The following is a 17,668-nucleotide window of genomic DNA, read 5'->3' as shown; positions in this document are numbered from 1 at the left end:
CCAGAAACACCTTACCGGCGGCTTTAAGGCAATCGATCGTCTGTGCCCCACGTGGGACAAGCTGATCACCTTGTAAACTCCCCAGTGCTTAGAACAGTGCTTTGCACATAGTAAGCGCTTAATAAATACCATCATATTATATTATTATATTACCCATTCCTATCTTATCTCACTGATTTCCCACTACAACCCAGCAGGCTCACTTTGCCCCTCTAACGTCCACTATATCGCGATCTCATCTATCGGGTGACACTAGCCCAGCATCTAGAACGATGTCTGACCCGTTGTAAGGACTTGACAAATACCAGAAAAAAAGTACCCATCTTAGCAACCACAGGACTGCCCGGTGTCAAACAGAGGACCGTTGTACTCTTGAAGCTGGGGTGCCCTGTCAACAGCACAAGTTTGTACGTCATCTTTCCGTACAGGGATAGAATCTCCTCCTCAGTAATATCATATCTGACACGGAAGGCCGGGCCTACATGTGCCCGGGGTATTCCCCTGAAACAAGAACATCGCACATTACCTCGAAGCGTCCCAACACTTGAGAACTGCCCTGACAGCAAACCCAAATGAGCAGAATTAAATAAAAATCTGGAATGATGCCACCAAAGCAGAAAAGGGAATAGCATCTGCTCTATCACTGATGGGTTCTTATTTCCTTCCTCTCCCCCTTGTCCCCCTCTTCATCCCCCCATCTTACCTCCTTCCCTTCGCCACAGCACCTGTATATATGTATATATGTTTGTACATATTTATTACTCTATTTATGTATTTATTTTACCTGTACATATCTATTCTATTTATTTTATTTTGTTGTATGTTTGGATTTGTTCTCTGTCTCCCCCTTTTAGACTGTGAGCCCACTGTTGGGTAGGGACTGTCTCTATATGTTGCCAACTTGTACTTCCCAAGCACTTAGTACAGTGCTCTGCACACAGTAAGCGCTCAATAAATACGATTGATTGATTGATTGATTTTTGTTCCTTTTGATGCCTCCTGGAAAGCGATTGTAAAATAAAGTTGAAGAGGCCGCGAGAGCTTGAAGTCATCTCCTAAGGGATTTGAAGCGGCATGGGCTAGTCGACAGGGCACTGATCTGGACGTCAGAAGGACCTGCGTTCTAATCCCGCCTCTGCCGCATGTCTGCTGTGTGACCTCAGGCAAGAAACTTTGCTTCTCTGGGCCACAGTTCCCTCATCTGTAAAACGGGGATGAAGACTGTGAGCCCCATGTAGGACAGGGACTGTGTCCAATCTAACTTGTAACTACTCCAGCATTTAGAAATAACAATGATAGCTGTGGCATCTGTTAAGCGCTTACTACGTGCCAGGCACTGTACTAAGCTCTAGGATGGAGGCGAGCAAATCGGGTTGGACAGTCCCTGTCCCACATGGGGCTCATTGTCTTCATCCCCATTTTACAGATGAGGGAACTAAGGCCCAGAGAAGCGTCACCCAGCAGACATTTGGCGGAGCCAGGATGAGAACCCAGGCCTGGGCTCTAGCCACTAGGAGTTTAGTGCTTGGCACGTAGTAAGCGCTGAAAAAATACCACTCAAAATTAAAAAGGTGCTGAGAAGAAAATGATCCAACTTGTCGGCTGAATTGCAGGGAGGCGGCAGGGAGAGACGCTTGAGCCTCCCGTCTCTGAGACCGGGTGGACCCGAGGCCCGGTGACCGGGAGGGAGACCCCCCACGAGAGCAGCCCCGGCCCCACCTGCCCCCCGCGGTGGCCGGATAATACTAATAATAATAACGGTGGTATTTGTTTAGCGCTTGCTAATGTGCCAGGCACTGTACTAAGCGCTGGGGTGGATACAAGCCAATCGGGTTGGACACAGTCCCTGTCCCCTGTGGGGCTCACAGTCTTAATCCCCATTTTAAGCCGCGGGGTTTAGCGGCAAGAGCCCGGGCTTGGGTGTCAGAGGACGTGGGTTCTGATCCCGGCTCTATCCCGGGGGTGATAAAAGGGAGCAAATCCAAGTGCAAGGGAGTGGGAGAAGAGGAAATGACGGCTTAGTCACAGAAGGCTCCTTATAGACAGACAACCCGTCTGACCAGAGTTTTTGGCATCGCATCAGAAAGCGCAGCAGCAGCAATCCAGATCCTTGCCTCGGGCACCTCAGTCGGCCAAATATTTCAATCAATCAAACAACGGAGTTTACTGAGCGCTTCCTGGGTGCGGAGCCCCGAACTAAGCACTCGGGAGAGTAAAATACGACAGAATTAGCAGAAACGATCCCTGCCCACAGTGACCTTATAGTCTAGAGGGGCAGACGGATATCAATAGGAATAAATAAGCGACCAGAGCGGCAGCGGAGCCCAGTGGATAAAGCGCGGACCCGGCAGTCAGAGGTTTTAATGCCGGCTTTGCCAACTGCTTGCTGTGTGACCTTGGTCGAGTCGCTTAGCTTCTCTGTGCTTCAGTTCTCCTGCTTTCCCTCCTACTTAGATTCGGAGTCCCATGCAGGCCAGGGACATTGTCCGACCTTACTCATTCGTCTCTAGCCCAGCACTTAGAAGAGTTTTTGACACACAGTAAGTGCCTAACAAGTACCGTTTAAAAAAAAAAAAGAAGAAATGGGGAATTTATACCTCTTTCTTAAATATAAAGACAGCTCCAGCTCCCCTGGATCTGGGCACCTCTGAGGTAGGGCCATTTTCTATTGAGCCAGATGGATTCCCTTTCTATTTCTAGTATCTAAGAAAGTATCTAGTATCTAAGAAAGTGCCATAGATGTCTCAAGGATAAAGAGACTTTTCTGCACCTCGCCCCTCCCCTACCTGCTGAGCACGGCCTGGTTTCAGTCCAAAAGGGAAGCGGCGGGGCCTAGTGCCTAGGGCACGGGCCTAAGAGCCAGAGGACCTGGGTTCTAATCCCTGCTCTGCCACTTGTCTGCCGTGTGTGACCTTGGGCAAGTCGCTTCACTTCTCTGGGCCTCAGTTCCCTCATCTGTAAAATGGGGATGAAAACTGTGAGCCCCGTGTGGGACAGGGACTGTGTCTGACCTGATTATTCTGTATCTACCCCAGCACTCCCACATTCATTCACTCATTCATTCGATCCATAGTACTTATTGAGCGCTTACGGTGTGCAGAGCATTGTATTAAGCGCTTGGGAGAGCACAATATAACAATAAACAGACACATTCCCCACCCAAAAGGAGTCTAGAGGGGGAGACAGACATTAATAGAAATAAATAAATGACAGATCTGGACATGAGCGCTGTGGGGCTGGGAGGGGGGCGATGAATCAAAGGAGCTAGGAAGCACTTAACAAATAGAGAAGCAGCGTGGCTCAGTGGAAAGAGTACAGGCTTTGGAGTCAGAGGTCATGGGTTCAAATCCCGGCTCCGCCAATTGTCAGTTGTGTGATTTTTGGCAAGTCACAACTTCTCTGTGCCTCAGTTCCCTCATCTGTAAAATGGGGATTAAGACTGTGAGCCCCACGTGGCACAACCTGATCACCTTGTATCCCTCCAGCGCATAGAAAAGTGCTTTGCACATAGTAAGCGCTTAATACCATCACTATTATTATTATTAAATACCAAGGGAAAAAAAAGCTTAGCTATCCCTCGGAGATCAGCCTTGGTCAGTCCAGGCAGCAAACGCTCACTAAAAAGGCCCCTTAGGAGTCTAGGCTGGAGGAAGAATTCCAACCGGCCTCCTGGAATCCGTCCTCTACACCAGCAATGACCTAGGGTCAAGGCCTGCCCCACCCCCCCGACCTTTAATGGCTTTTTTAAGCAGTTACTATGTGTCAAACATGTTCTAAGCGCTAGGATAGGTACAAGTTAATTAGGCCTGACACAGTCCCTGCCCAACATGGGGCTCACAGTCTAAGTAGACTGAATAGACTACAGAAGCAGCGTGGCTCAGTGGAAAGAGCACAGGCTTTGTAGTCAGAGGTCCCGGCTCCGCCAACTGTCAGCTGTGTGACTTTGGGCAAGTCACTTGACTTCTCTGTGCCTCAGTTCCCTCATCTGTCAAATGGGGATGAAGACTGTGAGCCCCCCATGGGACAACCTGATCACCTTGTAACCTCCCCAGCGCTTAGAACAGTGCTTTGCACATAGTAAGCGCTTAACAAATGCCATCATTATTATTATTATTAAGTTGGAGGGAGAAAAAGGTATCCCCGTTTTGCAGTTGAGGAAAATGGGGCACAGAGAAGTTAAGTGAACTTGCCCAAGGTCTCGGAGGAGGCAATCGGCAGAGCCGGGAATTAGAACCCAGGTCGTTCTGACTCTCAGGCCTGTGCTCTTTCCACTAGGCCACGCTGCTTGTCCCTTCTAGACCGTGAGCTTACTGTGGGCAGGGAACGTGCCACTGTCCTGTCCCAAGCGCTTCGTACACTGCTCTGCATACGGTAAGAGCTCAGTAAATACGATTGATTGATTAGGCCCTCATTTCCTCTTCTCCCACTCCCTTCTGTGTCTGGTTTTGCTCCTTTTATTCACCCCTCCCTCAGCCCCATAGCACTTATTATTTATAGCATTCTTTATTTACATTAATTACATTATTGCATTGATGCCTGTCTCTCCTTCTGGACTGTAAGCTCGTTGTGGGCAGGGAACACGTCCCCCAACTCTGTTGTACTGTCCTCTCCCAAGAGCTTAGTACAGCGCCCTGCCTGCAGTCAGCGCTCAATGACTGACTGATTGAACGCGTCGGCTAATTCTGCTGCACTGTCCTCTCCCAAGTGCGTATTACAATGCTCTGCACATAGTAAGCACTCAAATAGCACTGATTAATTGATTCCAGGCTCAGCGAGGGCCTCCTGGTATTCAGTCAGACGTCTTCTCACGCCCCCCAAACAACAGCACATGACCTACAGGGCCAACTCTCCAACAACCAACTCGGTGGAGCAGAAACAGCTGTGAAAACTTGATTTGTGGCTACCTTGATCCCCCGTTTAGGCTCAGCTTCACCCATTCCCCCGCATTCCCCCTCGCGCCACGGCAGCCGGTGAAAAATACAAATCACATTTTTAACAGTAACCTTTAACGAAGGAGAACAGGCCCGTGGGGTCTGTAGTTTCCCTTCAGCCTCTTCAGTTCATCAAGCTGTTTCACACCTCCTTGGTCACTCTTTTGGTTTTTTAAATGGTATTTGGTAAGCGCTTACTAGGTGCTAAGCGCTGGGGTAGATACCAGCTAATCAGGTCTGACACAGTCCCCTCTCCCACATGGGGCTCACAGCCTTAATCCCCATTTTCCAGATGAGGGAACTGAGGCCTAGAGAAGTGAATAGACTTGCCCAAGTTCACCCAGCATTCATTCAATCGTATTTATTGAGCGCTTACTGTGTGCAGAGCACTGTACTAAGAGCTTGGGAAGTACAGGTTGGCAACATATAGAGACGGTCCCTACCCAACAACGGGCTCACAGTCTAGCACAGGGAGACGGACAACAAAACAAAACATATTAACAAAATAAAATAAATAGAATAGTGAATATGTACAAGTAAAATAGAGTAATAAATCTGTACAAACATATATACAGGTGCTGTGGGGAGGGGAAAGAGGTAGGGCTGGGGGGACGGGGAGGAGGAGAGGAAAAAAAGGGGGCTCAATCTGGGAAGGCCTCCTGGAGGAGGTGAGCTCTCAGTAGGGCTTTGAAGGGAGGAAGAGAGCTAGCTTGGCGGATGTGTGGAGGGAGGGCATTCCAGGCTCAACAAATACAATTGAATGAATGAATGACGGTTGTTCCACGTGGGGCTCACAGTCTTAATCCTCATTTTACAGATGAGGTAACTGAGGCCCAGAGAAGTGAAGTGGCTTGCCCAGGGTCACACAGCAGACAAGAGGCAGAGCTGGGATTAGAAAAGAACCCAAAACCTCTGACTCCCAAGCCCAGGCTCTTTCCACTAGGCCACGATGCTTAACAAATACCATTATTATTATTATTATTATAATTATTGTTAAAAGGCTCACACGAGTCCAAGGACATTGAACGAGTTGTCTACATGCGCTGCCTAGAATTCCTCAACACCAACTCTCTCTTCGACCCCCTCCAGTCTGGCTTCCGTCCCCTACATTCCACGGAAACTGCCCTCTCAAAGGTCACCAATGACCTCCTGCTTGCCAAATCCAACAGCTCATACTCTGTCCTAATCCTCCTCGACCTCTCAGCTGCCTTCGACACTGTGGACCCCCCCCTTCTCCTCAACACCCTATCCAACCTTGGCTTCACAGACTCTGTCCTCTCCTGGTTCTCCTCTTATCTCTCCGGTCGTTCATTCTCAATCAATCAATCAATCAATCAATCGTATTTATTGAGCGCTTACTATGTGCAGAGCACTGTACTAAGCGCTTGGGAAGTACAAATTGGCATCACATAGAGACAGTCCCTACCCAACAGTGGGCTCACAGTCTAAAAGGGGGAGACAGAGAACAGAACCAAACATACCAACAAAATAAAATAAGTAGGATAGAAATGTACAAGTAAAATAAATAAATAGAGTAATAAATATGTACAACCATATATACATATATACAGGTGCTGTGTAGCACCTGTATATATCCATACCGCTACCCTGCTCGTTCAAGCTCTCATCCTCTCCCGTCTGGACTACTGCATCAGCCTTCTCTCTGATCTCCCATCCTCGTGTCTCTCCCCACTTCAATCCATACTTCATTCTCAGTCTCTTTTGCAGGCTCCTCCTCCCCCTCCAATCCCCTTACCGTGGGGGTTCCCCAAGGTTCAGTGCTTGGTCCACTTCTGTTCTCGATCTACACGCACTCCCTTGGTGACCTCATTCGCTCCCACGGCTTCAACTATCATCTCTACGCTGATGACACCCAGATCTCCATCTCTGCCCCCGCTCTCTCCCCCTCTCTCCCGGCTCGCATGTCCTCCTGCCTTCAGGACATCTCCATCTGGATGTCTGCCCGCCACCTAAAACTCAACATGTCCAAGACTGAACTCCTTGTCTTCCCTCCGAAACCCTGCCCTCTCCCTGACTTTCCCATCTCTGCTGACAGCACTACCATCCTTCCCGTCTCACAAGCCCGCAACCTTGGTGTCATCCTCGACTCCGCTCTCTCATTCACCCCTCACATCCAAGCCATCACCAAAACCTGCCGGTCTCAGCTCCGCAACATTGCCGAGATCCGCCCTTTCCTCTCCATCCATACCGCTGCCCTGCTCGTTCAAGCTCTCATCCTATCCCGTCTGGACTACTGCACCAGCCTTCTCTCTGATCTCCCATCCTCGTGTCTCTCCCCACTTCAATCCATACTTCATGCTGCTGCCCGGATTGTCTTTGTCCAGAAACGCTCTGGGCGTGTTACTCCCCTCCTCAAAAATCTCCAGTGGCTACCAATCAATCTGCGCATCAGGCAGAAACTCCTCACCCTGGGCCTCAAGGCTCTCCATCCCCTCGCCCCCTCATACCTCACCTCCCTTCTCTCCTTCTCCAGCCCAGCCCGCACCCTCCGCTCCTCCGCTGCTGATCTCCTCACCGTACCTCGTTCTCGCCTGTCCCGCCATCGACCCCCGGCCCACGTCCTCCCCCGGGCCTGGAATGGCCTCCCTCTGCCCATCCGCCAAGCTAGCTCTCTTCCTCCCTTAAGGCCCTACTGAGAGCTCACCTCCTCCAGGAGGCCTTCCCAGACTGAGCCCCTTCCTTCCTCTCCCCCTCGTCCCCCTCTCCATCCCCCCCATCCTACCTCCTTCCCTTCCCCAAAGCACATGTATATATGTATATATGTTTGTACATATTTATTACTCTATTTATTTAACTTGTACATATCTATTCTATTCATTTTATTTTGTTAGTATGTTTGATTTTGTTCTCTGTCTCCCCCTTTTACACTGTGAGCCCACTATTGGGTAGGGACTGTCTCTATATGTTGCCAACTTGTACTTCCCAAGCGCTTAGTACAGTGCTCTGCACACAGTAAGCGCTCAATAAATACGATTGATGATGATGATGGTGGTGAAGCAGACGGGAGTAAGGGAGAGGGGGGCAATAGGTAAGGAAGACCTCTGGGAGGCCATGCAGTTTTAATAAGGTTTTGAAGATGGGGAGTGAGGTGGTCTGCTGCGTAAATACCATCATTATTATTATTATTAAGAACACTGAGGGTGCTTTAGGTCAGAGGGCGGGGTCAGGGGCTTGGCGGCCAGACAGACGAGATCAAGGCACAGTGCCCACTCTGGCATCGTCGGAGCGAGGTGTGTAGGCTGGGCCGTGGTAGGAAATCAGCCCGGTAAGGTCGGAGGGGGGCAAGATCTCACAAGTTCTCTAAAATCCTCCCTCTCCTCTCCGTCCAAACTGCTACCACATTTATCCAAGCACTGATCCTCTCCCACCTGGATGACTGCATCAGCCTCCTGGCTGACCTCCCAGCCTCCCGTCTCTCGCCACTCCAGTCCCTACTTCGCTCTGCTGCCCGGATCGTTTTCCTACAAAAACGTTCAGTTCATGTCTCCCCAGTCCTCAAGAAACTCCAGTGGTTGCCCATCCACCTCCACATCAAACAGAAGCTCCTCGCCGTTGGCTTTAAAGCAGCCCATCACCTTGCCCCCCCACCTACCTCACCTCATTCATTCATTCAGCCATATTTATTGAGCGCTTACTGTGTGCAGAGCACTGTACTATTACTCTACTTTACTTGTACATATCTATTCTATTCATTTGATTTTGTTAATATGTTTTGTTCTGTTTCCCCCTTCTAGACTGTGAGCCCACTGTTGGGTAGGGACCATCTCTATATGTTGCCGACTTGTACTTCCCAAGCGCTTAGTACAGTGCTCTGCACACAGTAAGCACTCAATAAATACGATTGATTGATTACTGTGTGCAGAGCATTGTACTAAGTGCTTTGGAAGTACAAATCGGCAACATATAGAGACGGTCCCTACCCAATAATGGGCTCAGTCCAGAAGGCCAGCCGGACCGCGAACTTCGCTCCTCTAACGGTAACCTCTACTCTACTCAAGCTCATCTATCTACTCGACTCATCGACACTCTACTCGAGCTCATCTATCTCGTCGCCGACCCCTCGCCCACACCCTGCCTGTGGCCTGGATCGCCCTCCCTCCTCAGATCCGACAGACTTTGACTCTGCCCCCCTTCAAAGCCCTATCGAAGGCACGTCTCCTCTAAGAGGCCTTCCCGGACTAAGCCCTCATTTCCTTTTTTCCGTCTCCCTTCTGCGTCACCCTGACTCGCTCCCTTCATTCATCTCCCCCACCCCCTGCCAGCCCCACGGCACTTAGGTACATATCTGTAACATTTATTTATATCAATGTCTGTCTCCCCTTCTTGACTGTGAGCTCTCTGTGGGTGGAAAGTGTGCCTGTTGTATAATAATAATGGCATTTACTAAGTGCTTACTACATGCAAAACACTGTTCTAAGCGCTGGGGAGGTCACAAGGTGATCAGGCTGACCCACGGGGGGCTCACAGTCTTAACCCCCGTTTTACAGATGAGGGAACTGAGGCACAGAGAAGTTAAGTGACTTGCCCAAGGTCACACAGCTGACAATTGGCAGAGCCAGGATTTGAACCCGTGACCTCTGACTCCAAAGCCCGCACTAAGCCACGCTGCTTCTCTTATACTATTGTGTTGTACCCTTCCAAGCCCTTAGAACAGTGCTCTGCACACAGTCAGTGCTCAGTAGATACGTTTACTCTCCATAATTTATATTAATGTCTGTCTCCCCTTCCAGACTGTAAGCTCCTCGTGGGCAGGGACTGTGTCTACCGACTGCTAGACTATACTCTCCCAAGCATTCAGTCCACTGCTCGACACACGGTAAGGGCTCAATGAATACGAATGATCAATCGATCGATCGAAACCAAGGAGAGATGCGGTTTCACTGCAGGTGTTGGGGGAAGGGAGACGGAAGGATAAGGAGTCTCCCAGTCCGGCAATGGAAAAATACTCTGAGGTCTGACTGGACAATAGGCCAGTGAGGAAGAGAAATTTTCCCCTCCTCCCTCATTCCGTGGCCAATTTGGCCCATGCAGATATCTTCCTGTATTTGCTAACTGAACTCCTCTTAACTAAAATCTATATCGCAAAGCCGAGGACAACCTGACGGCTATACGCGAGGACTGCAGAAGTTTATGAGGGAACAAAAATAGCTGGTTATGAAAAGAGTGGGTGGAAAATGAGCAGAATTCCCAGAAATGGGTTTAAAGAAACAGTATCACGATAAAAAAAAAATTTTCCCCTGAAATTTCACTTTTGAACCAACGGAACGGATTTCCAAACCCTACTTCAACTTTCTCCACTTTCTGTAGAGAAACTAGACAACCCTGAAAATAATTAAAAGAAGGGAGCTAAGCTAGAGGAATTGAGGTTATTTATAGAGGAGAAGACGAGGCTGAGCGGAGCTTAACGAAGCACAGCACAAGTCCCAAGTGGCAATGAGCTCAGTGGAAAGAGCATGGACTTTGGAGTCGGGGGTCTTGGGTTCGAATCCCAGTTCTGCTCATTGTCAGCTGTGTGACTTTGGGCAAGTCACTTCACTTCTCTGGGCCTCAGTTCCCTCATCTGTCAAATGCGGGCGAAGACTGTGAGCCCCCCGTGGGACAACCTGATCTCCTTGCAACCTCCCCAGCGCTTAGAACAGTGCTTTGCACATAGTCAGAGCTTAATAAATGTCATAATTATTATTATTAATAATAATAAAATGTCCATTAAAAAGAAATGGGCAAAAACTCCCTCAGGAGAACCTCAGAGTGGACCAAAGGAAGAAATTTTTAACTACGAAGTTGGGGAAGCCGAGGACAACGTCCCTGGAAGGATGTAGAATCTCCCTTGTTTTTTGCTTTTATGGTATTTGTTAAGCGCCTCCTGTGTGCCAGACACTGTCATTCATTCAATTGTATTTATTGAGCGCTTACTGTGTGCAGAGCACTGTACTAAGCGCTTGGGAAGTACAAGTTGGCAACATATAGAGACGGTCAATCAATCAATCGTATTTATTGAGCGCTTACTGTGTGCAGAGCACCGTACTAAGTGCTTGGGAAGTACAAGTTGGCAACATATAGAGACAGTCCCTACCCAACAGTGGGCTCACAGTCTAGAAGACTAAGTACTGGGGCAGACACGAGTTAACTCGACTGTTCTAAATGGGACCAAGTCCTCCATTTGGGGAAACGAACAGCCAAAAGAGGGGATAATAATAATAATAATAATAATGGCATTTATTAAGCGCTGGGAAGGTTACAAGGTGATCAGGTTGTCCCATGGGGGGCTCACAGTCTTAATCCCCATTTTACAGATGAGGTAACTGAGGCACAGAGAATTTAAACGACTTGCCCAAAGTCACACAGCTGACAATTGGCGGAGCTGGGATTTGAACCCGTGACCTCTGACTCCAAAGCCCGGGCTCTTTTCCACCGAGCCACGCTGCTTCTCTAAGGGGATCTGATTCCACGCTTCTCAAGAAGGTTGGCTTCCACTGATCCGGGAGGGGGGCAGACCAAAGGAACCTGTAAAGAGTAGCAAATTCCCTGCATCGTTTGGGGCAGGTAGGCTGATGGAGATTTTCTTGGAACTCGAGCTGAGGCAAATGACTTCCCAACCTCATTTGTTCGGGCCCCCTCTTCCTTTACAGCTGTCGGTCATCCCATTCCGACGACACCCCTCCCTCCACTCCCTGCCGAACCTGACTTGCTTGCCTCCGTCTGCCTCTAGCTCCCTTTATGGGCTCCCACCTGCCTCTGCTCTCTTTTCTACCCCCTGGATCTTTGGTCCCCCTTCTGCTTCACCTTGATTCACTCATTTTGCTCTTTCCCCTCTTCCCCTCCCCACAGCACCTATAATTCTATTTATATTGATGCCTGTTTCCTTGTTCTGATGTCTGTCTCCCCCCACCCCACCACCCCCACCCGTTGCGGTCAGGGAATGTCTTTATTATTGTATTGTACTTTCCAAGCGCTTAGTACAGTGCTCTGCACACAGTAAGCGTTCAATAAATATCATTGAGTGAGTCCCTTCCACCGCCCCCCCCCCGAGAGCTAGCAGTTTCTATCCCCATTTTGCAAATGAGATAACCGAGGCTCAGAGAAGCTGCCCAAGGTCCCACAGCAGACAAGCGGCGGAGCCGGAATTAGAACCCATGGCCTTCTGACTCGCAGACACAGGGCTCTATCTACCCCACCATGGCAGCGCCGGTATTGGAACCTGGGTCTTCCCACTCTGAGTTTTGAGCGCTTTCCACCAGTCCAGAATATTGACTTTCCACGACGATCATTAGATCCGACAGCCCTCCATCCACAACATTCTCAGAGAAAGGGGGGAATCGGATATTTGATATTTGAGAAGCAGCGTGACTCAGTGGAAAGAGCCCGGGCTTGGGAGTCAGAGGTGGTGGGTTCTAATCCCGACTCCGCCACTTAGCAGCTGTGTGACTCTGGGCAAGTCATTTCACTTCTCTGGGCCTCAGTTCCCCCATCTGTAAAATGGGGATGAAGACTGGGAGTCCCGTGGGGGACAACCTGATCACCTTGTAACCTCCCCAGCGCTTAGAAAAGTGCTTAGCACTGTATATATGTATGTACATATTTATTACTCTATTTATTTTACTTGTACATATCTATTCTATTTATTTTATTAATATGTTTGGTTTTGTTGTCTGTCTCCCCCTTCTAGACTGTGAGCCCACTGATGGGCAGGGACTGTCTCTATATGTTGCCAACTTGTACTTCCCAAGCGCTTAGTACAGTGCTCTGCACACAGTAAGCACTCAATAAATACGATTGATTGATTGATTGATTAGCACATAGAAAGCGCTTCACAAATACCATCATCATCATCATTATATCTGACCTCATTTTCAGATGTACACTGCATACCTTTATTACTACTTTCTAAAGATCCCACTCAACTTAGTAAACTATTGATACAATTATTTGTTTCCCTGCCCCACCAGTCCGCCCTGGGGAGGCTGAGGAAACCAGCAGAACCGCCTAGCAGAAGGACCCCGGGCCTGGGGAGTCGGAAGGACCTGGGTTCTAATTCCGCACCTGCCATTTGCTGTGTTAACTTGGGCAAATCACCTCTCTGGGCCTCAGTTCCTTCACCTGTAAAATGGGGGTGAAGTCTGTGAGCCCCACGTGGGACAGGATCTGGGTCCAAACCGAATACCCGTATCCACTCCAGAGCCCAGTACAGTGCCCGGCACATGGCGAACGCTTGACAAATACCGTAAACAAAAAAGAAAATCGGGCTAAACTCCTTTCATTCTCAGTGAGTCCAGTCCCCCACCCCCGGGTGGAGGTGATAACGACTTGAAAAGAGCAAGGAAAAGGGCGAAACACCGATTGAAAGGCTGGGGAGGGATTGCTTATTCTCTCCGCCTATTTGCCCCCCCGAAAATGGTGCTTTGCACCTCCTGTGAGCCCTTCATGGGACAGGGATTGTGTCCAACTCGATTGGCTTGTCTCCGCCCCGGCGCTTAGTACAGTGCCTGGCACACAGTAAGCGCTTAACAAATACCATCACTTCTCCCGTCTTTCAAATGGTGATTAAGCCTGTGAGTCCCCCCTGGAACAACCGACGACCTTGTATCTCCCCCAGCCCTCGGCACATATTAAGCACCTAACAAATACCCTCACCATTATGAAAAGCAGCGTTGCTCAGCGGAAGGAGCCCGGGTTTGGGAGTCAGAGGACCTGGGTTCTAATCCCGGCTCCGCCACTCGTCTGCCGTGTGACCTTGGGCAAGCCGCTTCACTGCTCTGCGCCTCAATTCCTTCATCTGTAAAATGGGGACTAAGACCGGGGGCCCCACGTGGGACAGGAACGGTGCCTGACCTGATCACCTCGTATCTCTCCCAGCGCTTAGAACAGTGCCTGGAACATAGTAAGCGCTTAACAAATACCGTTAGGATTATTAAAATATTGATAATTTAATAAACCTCTAGACTGCGTGACTTTGGGCAAGTCACTTCGCGCCTCTGGGCCTCTGTAAAATGGGGATTCATCCATTCGTTCAATCGTGCTTTGCACAGAGTAAGCGTTCATCATCATTATCATCATCAATCGTATTTATTGAGCGCTTACTATGTGCAGAGCACCGTACTAAGCGCTTGGGAAGTACAAATTGGCAACATATAGAGACAGTCCCTACCCAACAGTGGGCTCACAGTCTAAAAGGGGGAGACAGAGAACAAAACCAAACATACTAACAAAATAAAATAGAATAGATATGTACAAGTAAAATAAATAAATAAATAGAGTAATAAATATGTACAAACATATATACATATATACAGGTGCTGTGGGGAAGGGAAGGAGGTATTATTCATTCAATCATATTGATTGCGCGCTTACCGTGTGCAGAGCACTGGACTAAGCGCTTGGACAGTACAAGTGGACAACATACAGAGACGCCTCCCCTCCCCCCCCCCCCCAACAATGGCGAGCGCTTACTGTGTGTAGGGCACTGAACTAAACGCTTGGGAAGTACAAGTGGGGAACATATAGAGCCGGCCCCTCCCCAACAACAAGGAGCGCTTACTATGTGCACAGCACTGGACTAGGCGGTTGGGAGAGGACAAGGGGGCAACATGAAGCGTGGGAGCCCCAGGTGGGCCCGCCCGATGACCCTGTATCCCCCCCCCCGACCCCAGCGCTTAGAGCAGCGCTCGGCACATTCATTCATTCATTCAATCGTATTATGTTGCCAACTTGTCCTTCCCAAGCGCTTAGTCCAGTGCTCTGCACACAGTAAGCGCTCAATACGACTGAATGAATGAGTGAATGAACTGATTGAGCGCTCACTGTGTGTAGAGCACTGGACTAAGCGCTTGGGAACTACAAGCAGCAGCGTGGCTCAGCGGGAGGAGCCCGGGCTTTGGAGCCGGAGGTCGCGGGTTCAAATCCCGGCTCCGCCACTTGTCGGCCGGGTGACTTAGGGCAAGTCCCTTCACTCCTCTGGGCCTCGATTACCTCATCTGTAAAATGGGGGTGAAGTCTGTGAGCCCCCCGTGGGACAACCTGATCCCCTCGTAAACTACGCAGCGCTTAGAACGGTGCTCCGCACACAGTAAGCGCTCAATACGACCGAATGAATGAGTGAATGAACTGATTGAGCGCTTACTGTGTGTAGAGCACTGGGCTAAGCGTTTGGGAAGCACAAGAAGCAGCGTGGCTCAGTGGAAAGAGCCCGGGCTTTGGAGCCGGAGGTCGCGGGTTCAAATCCCGGCTCCGCCACTTGTCGGCCGGGTGACTTTGGGCAAGTCCCTTCACTCCTCCGGGCCTCAGTGACCTCGTCTGTAAAATGGGGGTGAAGCCTGTGAGCCCCCCGTGGGCCAACCTGATCCCCTCGTAACCTCGGCAGCGCTCAGAGCGGTGCTCCGCACACGGTAAATGCCGTCGTTGCTATAAGCGGGCGACAGCTTGCGCTTCCCACCGCACGTAGTAAGTGCCGTCGTGATCATCAGCGGGCATCGGCTTGTTGCCACCTTGGACTTCCCAAGCGCTCTGCGCGCAGTAAGCGCTCGGTCAAGGGACTGAATGAACTGAACGGACAGCTCGACAGGGTCCCGACGCTGCTGCTGACGCTGACCCGGGGCCCGGGGGTGGGGGGGGGGTGGGCGGGGGTGGGGGTCCCGGGGGTCGCGGACTCACCGAGGTTGGCGAGCCGGGCCAGCAGCCCCGCCTCCTTGACGGCCCCGGGGCCCAGCTCCACGCCTCGGCGCCTCTGCACGCACACACACACACACACACAGAGCGGACGGGGGGGGTCAGCCCGGTGAGGGGGATGGGGAGGGGTCCCCGGAGGGGTCCCCCACCCCCCCCACCCCATCCCATCCCCCCGTCCGTCACCTGTCCTCGGGCGAAGGGGGCTCCCACCACGGCCACCGAGTGCGCCCACCGACACGGCCGGACCCCCGGACCCCACCGGACCCCCAGCCGCCTCCACACCCACATCCCCGCCCGCCGCCGCCTCACACTGAGGCCGGCCGTCCGTCCGTCCGCCCGCCCGCCCGCCACCGACGCTGACGTCACAGACGCCCGGCCCCGCCCACCGCGCGCGCGCGCCCCCTAGCCCCTCCTCCGCGGACCACGCCCTCCTCTACGTCCCAGAGCCAGGCCCCGCCCACCGCACGCGTCCCGGCTCCGCGGACCACGCCCACATCGGTCCCTCCCCCTCAGGCCCCGCCCACCATCTCCATCACATACCAGGCCCCGCCCACCTCACGCGGGGAGCGCAGACCACGCCCACAAACGGCTCCCGCCCCATCAGGCCCCGCCCACCGCGCGCGTCGCCGACCAGACCCGCCCCCTCCAGCCCCGCCCACCGCGCGCGCGTCCTAGCGCCCGGCCCCGCCCACCACACGCGTCTCGGCCCCTCCTCCTCGGACCACGCCCACAAACGACCCCGCCCATGACGCGCGTCACCGTCCCCGCCCCCTCAGTGGCCTCCGGCCCCGCCCACCACGTGCGTCCCACCCCCCCCAGCCGCGGCCCCCCAAACGACCCCAGGCCCGCCCTACACTGAGCCGGCGCACCGCCCCGCTACGGCCCCGCCCCCTCCTTGGCCTCAGGTCCCGCCCACCACTCTACGTCACAGCCTTGGGCCCCGCCCACCGCGCGCGCGCGTCCTAGAGCCCGGCCCCGCCCACCACGCGCGTCCCGGCCCCCCCCGGCCGCGCCCCCAAAACGACTCCACACCCGCGTCCCCGCCCGAGCGCCCCGCCCACCCCACACTGAGACCGCTGGCCGCCCTTCTACGGCCCCGCCCACCATTCGACGTCACAGTCCCCGGCCCCGCCCACCACACTTGTCCCGGCCCCTCCTCCGCGGACCACGCCCACAACGGGCCCCGGCGCCTCAGGCCCCGCCCATCCTGTGCGTCACTGTCCCGGCCCCGCCCCCTCAGCCTCCTCAGGCCCCGCCCACCATTCTACGTCACAGTCCCCGGCCCCACTCACCGGGCGCGTGCCCTAGCAGCAGGTCCCTCCTCCTCCGCGGACCAGGCCCACGACGGCCCCGCCCCCTCAAGCCCCGCCCACCACGTGCGTCTCGGTCCCCGGCCGCGCCCCCCCAAACGCCTGCACAGCCGCATCCCCGCCCGCCCCGCACTGAGACCGCGCACCGCCCGCCGCAGGCCCCGCCCACCACTTACGTCACAGCCCCCGACCCCGCCCACCGCGCGCGTGCCCTGGCGGCCGGCCCCGCCCACCTCCCGCGTCCAGGCCCTCGGGCCCTCCTCTGAAAACCACGCCCACAGCGGCCACGCCCGCTACGAGCGTCACAGACCCCGATCCTGCCCCCTCAGCAGCCTCAGGTCCCGCCCCCTAGGGCCCCGCCCACAATATGCGTCACAGGTTCGTGGCCCCGCCCCCTAGCAAGCCACGCCCACCTCGTGCGTCCCTGCCCCTCCTCCGCGAGTCCCGCCCCCGGCCCCGCCCCCTCCGCCTCAGGCCCCGCCCACAACGTGCGCCACAGTGCACGTTTTTACATAATAATAATAATAATAATGTTGTTATTTGTTAAGCGCTTACTATGTGCAAAGCACTGTTCTAAGCGCTGGGGTAGATACAAGTTGATCAGGTTGTCCCATGTGAGGCTCACAATCTTAATCCCCATTTTACAGATAGGGTAACTGAGGCACAGAGAAGTTAAGTGACTTGCCCAAAGTCACACAGCTGACAATTGGCAGAGCCGGGGTTTGACCCATGACCTCTGACTCC

General features: G+C 52.7%; 1 protein-coding gene across 1 annotated transcript in view; it reads right to left on the bottom strand.

Annotated features, from left to right (window-relative positions):
* The window catches only part of ARG2 (arginase 2), a 36,878-nt gene extending 20,663 nt beyond the window's left edge, over window positions 1-16,215 (bottom strand). Inside the window, exons 1-3 of the mRNA XM_038765436.1 lie at window positions 16,155-16,215; window positions 15,798-15,970; window positions 15,600-15,672 (exon numbers count right to left, since the gene is read on the bottom strand). Coding sequence (XP_038621364.1) covers window positions 15,600-15,672; window positions 15,798-15,970; window positions 16,155-16,215 — 307 coding nt within the window. The remainder of the gene's footprint in view (window positions 1-15,599; window positions 15,673-15,797; window positions 15,971-16,154) is intronic.
* Window positions 16,216-17,668: the final 1,453 nt, after the last annotated feature.

This window comes from Tachyglossus aculeatus, chromosome 23 (assembly GCF_015852505.1).
Source record: "Tachyglossus aculeatus isolate mTacAcu1 chromosome 23, mTacAcu1.pri, whole genome shotgun sequence".
Classification (NCBI taxonomy): domain Eukaryota; kingdom Metazoa; phylum Chordata; class Mammalia; order Monotremata; family Tachyglossidae; genus Tachyglossus; species Tachyglossus aculeatus.
Note: the sequence above shows the minus strand (reverse complement) of the source record. Positions and strands in the feature narration are given on the sequence as shown.